Below are 16429 nucleotides of genomic sequence, written 5' to 3'. Positions count from 1 at the left end.
CTGTTAACCGCTTTATTTTTCATTACAGGTAGAGAAAGCATAGCTCGCGAAAGTATAGCCAGAGAAATCCGGGCAGGATCCACGGCCACAGGAAGGTCCTTTGCCAGCATTGATGAGTCAAAAGAATCTATGTAAGTTGGAGTTTTTTTGTTGCGCAGATACTCTTTATTTATGTATGTCACTATCAGGGACTTTAAGGCCTGAAAGAATTGTCTAATGTTTTGAAACTTTCCTGGGGGGGTGGGGGAATATGAAAAATAAACAACCCTGCAAATTTAATTTTTCCCAAAAAATCTAGCTTTTTCTTAGGAATAAGATATTATAGTCAACAAGCTAGAAATCACGTATAGGTTTCGTGACTTTTTAACGAATTAATTTTCTTTAAGCGGACACTTAAAGTTTTAGTTTAGATTAGGTAAATGTTAATAATTGCCCCGTAGGGTTACAGAGAGAGGGGGTTAGGGACTAGAAATAGGAGAAAAGCTACCGTGAAAATACGATGAAACCCGCTACTTTGTTTTCTTTCCATGATCCTGATTTTTTTGTTTAGAATTATGGAAAATTCAGCCAACAGTAGCGCAACCATACAAGAAGTTGATGAGTCCCAAGCTTAAGAAAAAAAATACTGGCGCTTCGCACTCACCACAGTCAAGTCCTGTAATATCAACAATAGCAGCTGATAAACCAGTTTTTTCAACACAGCCCAATGGCTAATGGCGTACTAAACGTACACTTAGAGATTATTGTATTTCGTTTCTATGCATGAGAAAGAAGATTTTTATTTAAAAATTAACAATTTATACAATATTTTTTAAAACTCTACATAGCAATAAATAATTGACTGTAATACATGTAAGTCAAAATATAAATATATTAAGGCTGTTTTTTGCAGAAATAAAACCACCTTTTTAAAGCAATTTTGTATCATTTTATTTTATAAATATTATGTTACCATTTAATAAAAATAGAATAATATAATAACACTTTTTCATTTGTAATATTTTTGTTTAAAATATTTTCGAATGATTTATATTTTTTGGTTATAATAAACTAATTTTGTTAATTTTTTAATACACTTTGGAAAATAAAACGCAAAACGAATTTTAAAAAGTTTTCTTTAAAATTACGTTTTTTGTACTGAAGGCGATTTTTAGTGCAGGCTAAAAAAAGTTATATATACAGCAACATTTTATGATATATGTAACTTTTTAAAGCAAAAAATATGATAGATTTATATGTATGTATGTTATAATGAAATATGAAAATTCTGTCAGGCGATTTGAGCATGTTCGAAAAATCTTTCTTTTTTTCTCAAAATTTTGGAAGATTTTTAAAATTTGGCTCTAATGTAGTATATTTTTTTGTGTTATATTTGTAATAATAAGCATTATTTAAGGATTTTTTAAGACAAAAAGACTTAAAATTGATATTTTTAAGCTTTTTTATCTTAATTTAAACCCAAAAGCTTTTATTTTGTTTATATGTAACTAATAGTTTAATATTTTTAATTATTTCAGAAAAAAAATTATATTTTTTCTTAAATAATTAGTAGATTTTTTAGTATTTTAACACTTGTGTTATTAATTTCTAGTTTATTCAACACTTATTTTCTATTTTTTAATAATTTTATTATGTTTAGTTTGGTGTAATGAAGAAATAATTTGACTTTTCATTAATAGCTACACTTAAATTTATATGAAATTAATTTTGAAACATTATATAATATTGATAATTATTATACATTTTTTCTTATGTAGATTATGTCTTGTGTTTATGTAATAAAATCACTTGTAAAATATACTTTATATAACATAAAAAGGTTTTTTTTTCTTAAGACATACAAATAGCTTGAAACCATCCTAGTAAAGCTTCCATTAAAAGGAAAACTCAATTACTTCAGTAGTTAAAGAAATCTTTTGCTTCGGACAAAAAAAAAATACAGAGAGGGGTAGGTTAATCCGTAAAGGTGTGTGTTTTAAGGCTTAACAAGGATGACAACATCCATAAAAGCGAAGCTCTAAAATGGAAGGACAAACGAACATTAACACTTGTAGATTGTCAGAACTGAATTAGCAGAATATTAATGAATCAGTACAAACAATATTTTAAGAAAATTTGTTGCAAAACTGCATAAATAGATGATACTGTTTAAGGACATACTTACATTTTTGGGACTTGTTTATAGAGATGCTTCGCTTATAACATTGTACCTTGTTGTAATAGGAATTAGTTTTCAAAAAATCAGAAGAATCAAATAATTTTAACATAGAAAAATTTTTTGTCCTAAAAGTTAAAAATCGATATGTTTAAAATGAACATACGGACTTTCTGGTATTGTTTATAGAGTTGCTACGCTTTCTTAATTGTACCTAACTACTAAATTAACGAAAAGAGCACTTAAGGAGTAGAGAGTCGAAATTGATAAAAATATTCTTATTCTAGATTTAAAAATTTCTTATTCTAGATTTAAAAAGTAAAAAAAAATTTTTTGGGAGGCGAAAATAGTTTTTTTGGGACATTTTTAATTTTAGTTAAAAAATATAAAAAAAAATTTAGGGGGGGGATTTTTCATTTTTTGGGAGGGTTGGGGGTGTCCCACCCCCCAAGAAAAAGTTATAAACCTTCCTGGGACCCGATCGGTTCAGCGGTTAGCGAGATCCTTCGGTACAAACATCCTGTTACTATATTATAAGGATGACAAGCGCTGCGCTCTTAGCATCTAGGATGGAGTAGGGAAAGCAGTAAAAGACTAAAACCATCCCAAGACTTCAATCTAAAAAATAGGCTTAAACAATCCCGGGACCTATGTGAAGCCTTTAAAAGAAAAGGGTTAACAGTTCAGTATAAAAGAAGAAATCTTCTGCTTCAGAAGAAAAACCCTTAATATAACATTATTATGTTCGTTGGATTTAAACATAGCATTTGACAGTCCCATCTAAACAGAAGAATTAACTGAAAGTAATAAATTCGGGGATATGACTATGGACGATAAATTGAATTACATTTCGTGATGAAAATAGTTATTTCTCGCATCGTATTGTAAACAGTTTTCCGCGGATATAGAATGTACAATTAAATGATTAAAACCAGTTTCTTTAGCCCCGAGGTGTCAAAGGCACAGGCTAAAATACTGTTTTAATCTTATGATTGTACATTTTTATATTCGTAGAAAGCTGGATATAATACGATGATAGACATGGTTTTTTCGTATGGATGAGAACCGGTTCCTATCCACCGGATTCGAATGAATACGAGAAGTAAAATTACCACATCTGTACACAAGAAGGTTATGTCCTGAGGCCTGCTGTATCCCGTACACAAGAATTATTGGTTGAAAAGTTTGAACACGTTTAGTTTAGAACCAACCATTCAAAATTCAATAAAAATACCCAATATCTGAATCAATAATTTAATCATTTTCTGAAAAAAAGTTAATAAAGAACAACAAAGTTTTGCTAAAATATTTATTGATAACCCTTGTTACTAGGTAACAATTAAATAAATAAAAAGATTAATATGTATTTAATAGTACATAATCAAATGATATGTTAGTAATAGTCGCACAGTATCATAATCAAATATGCAAAAGGGTGTCTTAAAAAGAAACAAGGATGACGACATCCATAAAAACAAAGCTCTGAAACGGTTAGACAAACAAACACTTGAACTGAATAATTAGAATATAAATGTAAAAAATCAAAACAAAATTGCGAGTAAATTAAAGTAGTAAAGTATTATTCGATCTATTTGGCTACTTCATGACATATTTCAACTATTTTATTTCCATCAAGTTCATAGCCAGTTTTATACAAATGTGTTTTATTTAGGACGTCATTTCTAATCTTTACCAGTGAGAATATACTGGCTCTATAATACATCAAGCTGCCAACACCTACTTTCCGCAGCTGTCTTTCACAATAAAATATTTCATCACGACGCGTGATATCCTTGGTATACACGCGGATATTGGATCTTTGACAATCCACTGTTGCCTGCAAGATATCCTCTCCAAATTCCTTCCTAAATATTCCCATAGCTATAGCTTTCCAGTATTCATCGGAGTTATCTATATGTGGATGGATAACCCACTTCCCCTCCAGGTATCCTGTCGCCTTGGCTATATCAATTACCCTATCGTATGTTATTTCTTTCTGTTTAACCTCTTGCCACAATTGTTTAGCTTGCGCTTCATTAGCTTCATCCTTTAAAGGAAGCCTGCAAGAAATACCACGCTTTAACTGCTGAAAGATTGCCACAAGTAGACCCTATTCCCCAAATTTGAAGCCTTCAGCTTCTATAACAAAAAAGTTCTAGGCATTTTAAAATGCCATTTTATGTACAATGAAAATTTTGAAAGAATTACAGTGCTAATGTTAGAAATTTTGAAATTAAACTACGTGGCCTAGAAACAAAATTATAAGCTTATTTTTGTCATAAATTTAGGCAACCAGTAACCAATTATAATTTTACGATAAAAATACCCATTTTTATAGTCAAAATCATTAAAAAAAATTAAGTTGAACTTGCGTTGTACCGAATGTACTGTAGCTAATCAGAAGGCTGAATCAGCTAAGCAACCAATCACAGCTGAGTTTCCCCCTTTGTTTCCGCTATGATTTTCGTTTAAAAATGCAATTTAAATCGAATTTTTTTCATGGATTTTGACCATGAGATTTGGTGTTTTTATTGTAAAAATGTAATCAGTTACCGGCAATGTAAGTTTCTTACAAAGGCAAAGTCATAATTTTGTGTCTAGGTGACGTAATTTAATATTGTTTTTTTCTTTTATAAGCATTGGAAATCTTTGAAAATTTTCATTGTACATAAAATGCTATTTTGAAATGCCTAGAACTTTTTTGTTATTGAAGCTGAAGGCTTTAAATTTGGGGTATTGGGTCTACTTGTGGCAGTCTTTCAGCAGTTAAAGCGTGGTATTTCTTGCAGGCGTCCTTTAAGATACTATTTTCTTAATGAAGGTTGATCCAAATGGTTTGGCAAAACCTTGAGCCAATTTCAGATGGTTTGTTAGTATCAAGCCATTCAGTAAGCTCCGCCTCAGTTGTGCATGATGTTATAACGAAGGTTAGGTCGTTCTCTGCTGAATATGGGTTGTAATACTCCCAAGGGGCTGTATCAAAACCTGTATCAATTAAAGAAGGGATTAGGCATCTGAAATGAAAAGGTATGACTGTATTTAGCGAAATAAATCTAAAATAATATTTGGGAGTAAAATGTAAAGGTAGTCAATTCTATTATGTGTTGACCCCCAAAGACAACTAAAAACATTAACTCGTTTTTGGTGTAAGCTGGTTTGCTAGTCCATAAGCTGGATCTTTAAATGGGTAGCCGTTGCGGTTGCCGCTGCCAGAGGTACAGCCTCTAACCTAATAGCGATATTTAAATCAAATTGGCTACGCGTGGCCATGGCTTTAAATCTTTAAATCACAACCACTTATTGAATTTTCAGTAATAATGTGATAATAATAATACGTAAAAACTTCAAACATTTAAAAATCCATGTTTTATTGGCAGCACTTGCAGTGGCAACGGCTACGGCAACGACAACGACAGCGGCAACGGCTACACATTTAAAGATCCAGCTCTGATAATTTATACAGCTAGTAAGAACAGAAACTGGCAGGTTTATTGGACCACACCCTTTGAAACCCATGATAAAACCCACTGTTTAAAGTCCAGAAAATATCTAGTTGTGAGTTATTCGATTGCAAAAATCCTCCACGAAGCTTTTAGAATAAATTATCCATAAAAATTGTTACCAAAATATCTGATTGTCGGTTTTATTTATTTCATTGTGTACCAAATTACACCTAATATAAATTAAAGGAGCCTGAATAAACTGCACAAATAACGTTTTTTTAAATATATTTTAGCTAAATTATTTTTTTTATTTAGATGTCAAATATCTTCTCTTCCTGAATTTGAAGCTTTTGTGCCAATTATTTGTCTGGCCATTCTTCATAAAGAATTTGGAGGATTTCTGAAAAAAAATACTGAAATCACAAAATAATTTATCATCATTGCGGATGTATTCTCGGCCATTGTCCTTTCCCTTTAGATCCCTGTAATATATCTTACAGATTATGGGTAAAATAAAAAAAACTACCTACCACTCCATCATTTTCAGTTTATTAGAGTAAAACACTAGAGGGAGAAAGGATTAAATAACTGTATCTCCCAATCGCAACCGTCTTGTGCAACCTTTCTATTGGGTCATTAAAAATCAACCAATGGTATCGCTTATATTACACAGCCAAGTAGCAGAAAATAATTTAGAAGCAGACGAAAGAGGTCTTTGAAAAATGAACAGAGGTAGTTGTCTGTATATACATTTATACTATATATACTATAGATCTGTTTTCAGTTTAGCCTAAAATCGATCTTTATCAAATCTTAAATTTTGCCTTTCAAATATGATTTTTTTTTGTAAAAAGTGGTATATATTTAATTTGAAACGCCCTCTTTTCAATCACTAGCGGCTGTGCCGCTAAAAGCCTCTAGGGGAGGGAAAGAAGTCGACCCCCCCCCCCCCAACTTTCAATTTAAGATTTAAAAAGAAAAAGTAAAAAAAAACAGTTTGGAGGGGAGGAGAATTTATTATTGGGAGGGTGGAGATACCCTCCCCCCATTATCATTCCATCAAACTATAAGAAGCTTCACTAGAAAGGAGAACCATTTCAAACAGACAAAAAAAGCTTACTTCTTTATATAATACTAGCGGCTTTGCCCCAAGAGGAAATTTAAAAATAAAAAAAAATTAAGCCGAAGGCTCCCAAAAAAATATCTTGAGGGGGATTTTTTTTGTTATTTGAGGGGGTTGGGGGTGTCTGATCCTACAAGAAAATAGCCTAAAGGCACCACAGGACCAGTAGGTATATTCCCTGAAGAGTAGAATCCGATCGGTTAGTGGTTACCAAGATCTTAAGGGACAGACGGACAGACCGACGGACGGACAGACATCATTCTACTTAGTATTATAGAAGATACATTTTTCTCAAAAATACGTTTACCCGAAACATACTGACAGTCAGACGAAAATTTTGAATTATAGAGAGTAGCTTCAGTACTAAAACTCAAGCAACAAACAAATTACGATAAGATGAATTATAACATGTGTTTGTATTAATCCTTTCTAAGTTAAAAATGAACTGATGACTCAGTCGACTCTATCTACCCTACACTTACTGGAGAGCAACTTTGTCAGGGCTCAATGCATAATATTTCTTGAAAAATAATTTAGCTACCTGCTACTCTTTAAGTGTATGTCCTTCTGTCTGTTGTCGGTAGTGCACATGAATTAATTTATTTAATATCTTCCCCCTAATTAGTCAAGCTAGCACAGAACCCCCTTTTTTTGACAAAATTAAAATAGGGGGGGGGGGGTAATCTTTTAACCTTGAAAGGCTACCCTGTACCAAATATAACCTAACCTAACCTGGCTAAAGTTATAAATCTTAAACAATCACCCCCTGCCTTTCACCTTATTTTCAATTTATTTCAAATGGAGGGTACCACCACCCTCCAAAGAGAAGTCGTCCGTAGAAAAAAACTAAAAAAACTAAAATAAAACATGAGGTTGGGAGGGGGGGGGGGGGGTGGCTATAGAGGCCTTTAGGGGCGTATCTGGTAATTTAGATTTATTGTAATATACTTAGATTCCTGTTACTCTTCGGTTAGAAACATAAGTTAACATTTCATCAGATTTATATGTAATTTGATTCTAAAAGATCAATTTTTTATCAAAATATAATTTTATTTTGAAAATAAAACAAGCATTATAATTATCCATATGAGCGAATATCGAAAGTCTAAAACGGTAAAGGCGTGAAGGCATTAAGAGAAACATAGAGTAAAGTAAGGTTGGAGTGACTGGACAAAGTGTCCAAAGAAATCAGCCATGTGGCGTCATAAAAATTAGGGATTATCCATCTCTTTTTTAGAGGTTTCCTTTCCCACTTCTCCTCTCATCTCCCTCATTTTTATGACGTCACATGACTGATTTTTAATACACTTTGTCCAGTAACAAGATTGGATCATTGGACAGTAAATTATTATACAATATACAGGTCACCAAATTTTAAAAACTGGTGTTCTCATTTGTTGGGTTGCCTTAGGACTTCTGATTGCAATATAAAACATAAGCGTTAAAAAATTTTAAATATTAATTTTAAAACTCAATAGGGCTAATATTATTCATCACACAACAATGTACATCAATTTATTGTCGATTGTCTTATCCATTTAGATCCCAAGAGAAATTCGGATAAATAAAGTTGCGTTAAATTTCGTTCCTTAAGTGCTATAAAACATACTACCGGCTTCACCCCGAAAGGCATTTTTTAGTCCTCCTTGAAGGAAGGGGTGTTAGTCGACCGATTCCTATATATATATTTTTTTTTTCTAGGGGCGATCTCTCTTGGGAGGATTGTGGTACCCTTACCCAAAATAGTTAAAAACCTTCTCAGGACCTGGGTGAAGCTACGCTGTAAAGAAGAACCATATCGGTACAACATTTAGCGAGATCTTTCGGTAAAGACAGACACACAGAGATACTTTCGCTCTATTATCATACAAAATTATCAATGCAATGGCCATTCATTCACTGGTGTATGGCAGGGGGTGATTGTTTAAACTTGATAACTTATGCCAGGTTAGGTTATGTTATATTGGGTACAGGGTAGCCCTTCAAGGTTAGGTGATGATATATTGGGTACAGGGTAGCCCTCAAGGTTCGGTGATGATATATTGGGTACAGGGTAGCCCTTCAAGGTTATGTTATATTGGGAACAGGGTAACCCTTCATGGTTAGGTGATTGCAGGTGTTAGACATAAAAAATGCTCCCCCCCCCCTTATTTAAATTTTTGTGTATAGTCCCTTTCGTGTCAACGCCTCTTAAGGGGCGCTTCGTCGTATTTTCACAGTAGCTTTTCCCTCATTTCTAGCCTATCAAAAGTTACTGTAAAATTACGACGAAACGCCCCTTGCCACGAAAGGAACTATACCCAATTTTTTTTGTCAAAAATTCATGAAAACGACTAAGATATGTAAAACAAAATCCAATAAAGCTACTTTTCTTGTTCCCTGGGTTCCCCTTCAACGTAGGGAAAATTTTATTTTTATACTAATTTCAACAACAATTAAAAAAACGGACTATACAAACACCAAAGATATTTATTTTGAGATATATGACACTCAACAAGTTGATAGAAATTAAAAGTCGCGAACTGTGATTAAATTTTTTGAAAAAAAATAAAAATCTCACTTTTTAAATTTAAGGGAAAGGGTTCCAATATTTGTATGTATTGAGTTAATTTAAGGAGCGATTTTTCTGTTTAAGTCGCAAGTGAAAATGCGAAGAAATTTTTTTTATGTTATTTTTTTTTGGTTAAGTCTAAAATTCTATAAATAACCTGTTATGTGTTACCTTGTAGATTTTTTTCTGTTACCTTTGCGGATTTTTCCTCATAAAAAGATATTTTGATTGTGAAAGGTTATACAGTAGGATATATAAGTTGAAAGGAATTTTAATGTTAGAGGGAGATTTGAAATCTGCATCAAATTTTAAGGATTTTTTATAAAATTCGTTTTTTCTATAATTCTTTATCTAAAAGCGGAAATGCAATTTAAGTTAATTAATTTTGACCAATAGGATAGGTGGATTGGAAACTACCTGCGCTCTAATTGGGTGAATGATGTGCAACACTTCTCCTATCAGAGCGAAGATAATTTTCAATCCGCCAATCACAGATGTCAAAATTAATTAACTTAAATTGTATTTCCGTTTTTAGATAAAGAATTATACAAAAAACAAATTTTATAAAAAAAATCCTTAAAATTTGATGAAGATTTCAAATCTCCCACTAACATTAAAATTCCTTTCAACTTAAAGTGATCATGAGGTAAAATTAATTTCATAAAGTTTTTAAAAAAAATTACAATAGTCACAAAAGTTCATAATAAAAATTTTCTACATCTAGGGTTAAAAAGATTTAATTTGATATTATTATGACATGATATATTTTTGTGTTCTCAACCATTCTAAAATTTATACCTAACCTGTGTTGTTAAGAATAATATAACTTTTAATTTTTCAGTTATAAACCATTTCCTGATCTTTTATACTTATTGAAGGTGTTAACCATAACAGTTGGACTCCCAGATAATTGTGGTTATGGGGGGGGGGGGGGGAGTGGTGTTGAACGCTTAAAAAGCAAAATTTTTTAGGGAACATATATTTCAGATTCAGCTTATACAAAAAGTTGATATTGCATATATGTAGACATAAAATTTGCTTAAGTTTGAATTTATTATCTTCATTGAAATATACTAACAAAACAAAAAACAAAGAAAGTTTTGATTTAATATTAAAAGCTTTCTTTTTTATGTAAACTTTAGTAACTTAATGTATTCTTATCACTTATAGCATAGGGTAATTTTTCTAAAATATCAATGTTACATTTAAAATTTAAATATTTCTAATTATAATTAAAATTAAACCAATAAAAAAATAATATTATATCTAAATTTTGAAACATTATTATAACAAAGTTATGTTTGTCTGTCTGTTATAAAAAGTCTTTAGTGATGATTATAGACAATATTTGTTTTCTTTTGCCCTTTTTTGCCAAACCAAATGAATTTTTATTACCAAGGAATCAATAAATTGTCTGAAGAGGGAGAAGGAGGGGGGGGGGGCAGGGGCCTTCACATATTTCAATTTATCGTATCAATGGAAATGCATATTATTATCACAGCACAAGCCCTTCGTGCTTTTTTGTGTCACTTTCCATAGAGAGAAAGGACAATATGCCAGTGTAATTTACAGTTCACTTTCCCCACCCTCCCTGGTTAATGTACATAAGTAATAACACATCGTTAAGATGAAACCAAAAAAATCAGTAGAAAAATCTCTTGTATAAACTTTTCCCTCATTTTTAAAGTTTGTTTCTTTTTGATTAACAAACCCTAACAAATAGTTGATAAATTTCAATAACCAAGAAACTATAATACAGGGATGAATTTTGCAATTAGATATTCTAAAAACATAAGTAAAAAACCCTTCAAGACACAACACAGACAGACAAAGTTTTTTAAAATAAGTTAAGAAACAAAATTCAAATTATATGAAAAAAAACTTTAAATGTTTTAAATATTCATATATTGAAAATCATGATTAATTAATAATTAATTATTTACACAAAACATAGTTATTTTAAAATTAAAATGAAGCAGGTAGGTAAAAGAATCCAATCATCCAATACAAGTAATTCTGAACTGAAAATAAAAAGTCAAATGCTGTATAAAATTTACATGATTACAGGATTTTAAAAAATAGAAGATGATTAAAGTCCCTACTCAGTTTGTGACGTCTTACAATAGAATAGCCAATGAGAGGCTAGTATACACTGTAATTGACCAATGGTAAAATTTATGCTGGCCTCACATTGGTTATACTATTGTATGACGTCATAATCTGTGGAGGGACTTTGATCATCTTCTAAAAAATACATTTATAGACTGGTAGCAAATTATTCATAACACAGATAGATAGAAACTAGAAATTAGACAATCATCTGTCATAAACATTTAGGATTATAAATCAATGGAATAAACTATATAGATTTATTTAAAATTTTTATGGAAAGACTTGTAGTTAGTAAATAACTACTTATTTATATAATACTTATCCTGAATTGAGGAGAATTTTTGGTTAAGAATTGATTAATTGCCACTTGCATGACATAAAAATTATAACTATGAAATATTTACCTTCAATCCCTTTTAAAACTTTACTCAATTTCATTTCCTCTCTTAGCTCCTAAAATATTATTGGAATTAGATGTGTTTATATAAAAGGGAAATGGTTGATTGTCTGTTCTTAAAAGATTCTGCTAACCATTGTATTCAAATCGATATGTATAATCATATATTATGAGGATGGGAAGTTGAAGTTGATCTAATTGAATAAAGTTTTTTAATAAATCTAAATTTTAAACATTTCCTTTACGTTTTATACATTATTTATATTCTAGTGGCTATGACCCTTGTGGTTTGGTGGGGGAGGGAGGGGGAGTGGAGGTAAAGTTGATTCTCCATATGGTGCAGGTAACCTCTTCCAAAATAGTTATAACCCTTCCCCAACCTTACCTACATTGAGAGCTACAATGAAAAGGGAAAAATAGAGGTTCAGCAGTTAGCAAGATCCTTTGAGGCAAACAGACACATAGACATCCTGTTATTTTTATTTTAGGATTTATACAACAGTCATCAAATGCAATACAGAGTTAGGTCTCTAAGTCTACAGGGTTAAAGATCACGGAACGGGCTAAAGAAAAAAAGTTTAGATAAAGTGTAAGAAATTTAAACCCCGAACCACTTCATTATGCAATATTCATTTTCCTGGATATTTTGTCTACGGTAGTCCATAAGTGTACAGCTTTACAGTACATTGTTTCTATTTGTTAAAGCAACACGTATGATAAAAGAAAAAGATTCTTTTTAAAGTAAAATGCTTATATTTCTATCAAAATCTATATTTTTTTATGTTTTACCGATCCACGTCATTATGCAAATCAAAAGAAAATCAATGAGAAAACGTTTGTTTTGCACTTTTCTCCAATTTTAAAAAATGATTCTGATAAAATAGCAATATTTTATAGGATTTATGCATTAATTATAATGAAAAACAGTTTAAGGTAGATTTTAATGATTTTTCTAAATAAGAAATAATTGAAAAAAAGAAATTCTATCCTTATCACTTTAGAGGACAGCTGCTGACCCCCAGTCTTATGGATGAAGCTAAATACATGTTAAAGATAAAAATTACCCTGAAAAGTATACAAAAATGTTTTTTGATGTGTTAAAAAAATCCATTTTAAAATCTTGATTTTGAGGATGATGGCCTTTAAGATGCTCTTACTAGTGGTGAAGGTGAGCTAAATGTTATCTAAGTACATGACCATTACAACAACTTGTCTATTAACCTATGTACCATTTTTTGTAGTCATAGCAGCCTCCAGTGGAGCCTCTCGACATTAAATATAACCATTATCTAAAAACTACATTATTTACTTTATGAATTTTAGTAATTAAAATTGCAATTTTTTTCTTTTTTAATATTGCTTGGCTGGAGGCTGCTATGACTACAAAAATTGGACCATAGTTCAATATATAAGTTTTCTTCAAGGGCATGTACTTTGATAACATTTAGCTCACCATCACCACCAGTAAGAGCATCTTAAAGGCCATCATCCTCAAAATCAAGATTTTAAAATGGATTTTTTTAACACATCAAAAAACATTTTTGTATACTTTTCAGGCAAATTTATATTTTTTACATGTATTTAGCTTCATCCATAAGACTGGGGGTCGGCAGCTGTCCTCTAAAGTGATAGGGATAGAATTTCTTTTTTTCAATTATTTCTTATTTAGAAAAATCAATAAAATCTACCTTAAACTGTTTTTCATTATAATTAATGCATAAATCCCTTAAAAAATTGTTATTTTATCAGAATTATTTTTTAAAAGTGGAGAAAAGGGCAAAACAAACGTTTTCTCATTGATTTTCTTTTGATTTGCATAATGAAGTGGATCGGTAAAAAATACAAAAATATAGATTTTGATTGAAATATAAGCATTTTACTTTAAACAGAATCTTTTTCTTTTATCATACGTGTTGCTTTAACAAATAGAAACAATGTACTGTAAAGCTGTACACTTATGGTCTACCGTAGACAAAATATCCAGGAAAATGTAGATTGCATAATGAAGTGGTTCGGGGTTTAGTAAAAGCTCACCATTTGCTCTCAGTAATTTTGTTACTTCAGTTCTTCTTTCCAGGTTATATTGATATACTACATTGAGTATTGGTTCTCTACCTAAATACATTAAAGTTAGGAATAATAATAATTTGTTGATTTAATAAAAACATATTTCACTGTTTATCGTGCAGTTATATGAATTTAGATAATCACAGATGTACATAAATGAATGTACATAGTGTATATATAATATATATGGTTTTTTTATTTAGATTTGATTGGTTGTTTTTTTTTGTTTCAACCACTAATTGTGATCTACAGAATGGGTAATTTTGGGAATTTACTACAATTTATCAGTTATTGTCTTTTCCCTTTAGATCTCTGGTTTATAAGTCCTTCAATAATATCAGGGAACTATAATTTTTCATGATGGGGACAAATGCATCACTTTGATCCATACATTTCCACACACAAAAAATTAATTTGAACAATTAGTACATTTTTTTGCACTTTTTGTAAAATCAATACATTTCAACACATCTGTATATAGGGCCATCTGTATATTATACAATACAAACGACCAATCTAATATTGCTTGATTTTCTTATACATGAGATGCGATTGACAATGAAGATTTTTTAGTCATTAAAATATATTTTTTTATGAAGCAGCACTAATTTTAACCCTTAACAGTCGGGTCCCTTGCCGCACCCTAATCGGTTGGGGGGGGGGCGTTCAACGCGTTCAACGCCCCCCCCCCTTATTATCTCAGTTCCTATTAGAGCTAGATGGCTAATTTTTTTGTGTGCAAGTCCCCTGTTTGATAATGAATTTCTGACCTAAGTAAGTCAAACTTAATTTTCGCTTCCTTCACCCTTTTATGAACAACCTTTGTTTTCAGGTCCTTTTTTACTTAAAAATTTCAAACAGCTGTAATTTTTTATTTTGAAGCTAGAAGAACAATTTCTTTGCAGAAAATGTTTATTTTTGTGTAAATTTTATGTAAATTGCGGCCACAGGAGCCTTTTAAAGACTTCTGGAGACCTGAAGGATCAGGACCTGCATGATCATACCTGGAACCTGAAATTGACTTGAACACCTGTATTTCTTATAAGGATGTACTACTGGAGGATATTTTAATATTTTGGTAAGATTCAATGCTTTGTTTAAGTCAAAAAAATATTTTAGCATTTTACCTGGCTGACCCTGCCAGGTTTGCTGGCATCCTGTTCCCGCCAGGATGAAGATTTTCAAAAAATTCCAACTCTCAGTTATGTGTCATACCCATACTTAAAAAGTCACGCAGTTTGGGCTCTTTATCTTTCACACACAGTTAAACGCCCTACCCCCCGACCGTTAAGGGTTAAATGTTATGGTTGAGATAGATCTATAACTATTGAGCGTACCTGTATATTATCCTTTTACATAAAGCAGTAAGCTTTTTTTTGTCTGCAGCGAAGTATCTCGCTAACCGATAAACCAATATGGTTCTCCTTTACAGTGCAGCTTCTTATTGGTTCAGGGAAGGTTTTTAACTATTTTAGTGGAGGGTGTCCTTACCCTTCAAATAAAAATGCACCCCCCCCCCCACAAATATCCTTGTTCTCTGTACATTTCCACACAAGAATATATAAAAAATTAAATTTTACCACACTGGAGATTTTTAGAGCTAAAGTTATGAAAAAAGATTTTTTTGTTTCTCATTATTTTGGATGGTTATATTATATCTTTCTGGTAACTGAAGAATGATATACAAAGAAAAACAAGTTAACTAATTATTTATTTTTATTTCGACAAAAAATATCAATTTTTAATGGCAAAAAAATACTGCATGAATTGATTATTTGCAAATTTCAGGTTATTTACTTACCCTTATTTATGTAAGGGATTAATTATTACAGTTACTCCGCCTACTTTTCTGACATCACACTCATTTGCCTTAATTATGCTTTTTAGAATAAAAAATCATCATGTTATAATTTTATTTTATTTATATCTTTTTGTTATTATAGTTATGATTATAAAACAAAAACAATTTTCCTGCTATATTCATAAATATTTATCTGTTTTTTTATCTAAAACAATTTTGCCTCATAAGTAATTTTTTCAAAATATCATTAACCTATAAAGACTCAAAAATATGTGTAAAAAATTAAATGCTTTTAACTTAAAACTTTTATTACATTTTTGTATAAAGTTTCTTTTAGTAACCAAAACAAAAGGATTTCTACCTTAAATTAGCTAAATAAGTTGTTTAATGTTAAAAGTTACTTTTTTCTCAGTCACTTTTTCAAAACTTTGGCTTTAAAAATCTCCGGTGGAAATATAGGTATAATTTAAATTTTTATAAATGCTTGTGTAGAAATGCACAGAGAACAAGAACAAATTCTACTTTTGATGAAACATTAAGAAATAAGAGCTCTACACCCTAAATAAACTTTTTCATTGGTCTTGCTGTAGATAATGTGACTAAAATAGTATGTAACTTACCCGAATATGATACTTCAGTTTTTTTGTTGAAAGCTGTTTCTTGTTGATATACTGCTATATCTAGTGCTGTTCTACCTAGATAAATTAATGTTTGGATTTTTAATAAAATGTTGGTTTAATGAAAACATATTTCACTGTTTATTGTACAGTTCTGTGAATT

The 16429-nt window shown here is 30.9% G+C and overlaps 2 protein-coding genes across 2 annotated transcripts in view; one reads left to right on the top strand and one right to left on the bottom strand.

Annotated features, from left to right (window-relative positions):
• LOC145305407 (unconventional myosin-XVIIIa-like) overlaps positions 1-965 on the top strand; it is a 201893-nt gene extending 200928 nt beyond the window's left edge. Inside the window, exons 57-58 of the mRNA XM_080147025.1 lie at positions 29-131; positions 551-965. Of these exons, the coding sequence (XP_080003151.1) occupies positions 29-131; positions 551-614 (167 nt within the window). The 3' untranslated portion in view covers positions 615-965. The remainder of the gene's footprint in view (positions 1-28; positions 132-550) is intronic.
• A 10189-nt stretch (positions 966-11154) lies between these two features.
• The window catches only part of LOC145306087 (uncharacterized), a 36200-nt gene continuing 30925 nt past the window's right edge, over positions 11155-16429 (bottom strand). Inside the window, exons 27-30 of the mRNA XM_080148016.1 lie at positions 16270-16344; positions 13816-13896; positions 11789-11837; positions 11155-11293 (exon numbers count right to left, since the gene is read on the bottom strand). Coding sequence (XP_080004142.1) covers positions 11809-11837; positions 13816-13896; positions 16270-16344 — 185 coding nt within the window. The 3' untranslated portion in view covers positions 11155-11293; positions 11789-11808. The remainder of the gene's footprint in view (positions 11294-11788; positions 11838-13815; positions 13897-16269; positions 16345-16429) is intronic.

The sequence above is a fragment of the Acartia tonsa genome, chromosome 14, assembly GCF_053477335.1.
Source record: "Acartia tonsa isolate MP-2025a chromosome 14, ASM5347733v1, whole genome shotgun sequence".
Lineage (NCBI taxonomy): Eukaryota > Metazoa > Arthropoda > Copepoda > Calanoida > Acartiidae > Acartia > Acartia tonsa.
Note: the sequence above shows the minus strand (reverse complement) of the source record. Positions and strands in the feature narration are given on the sequence as shown.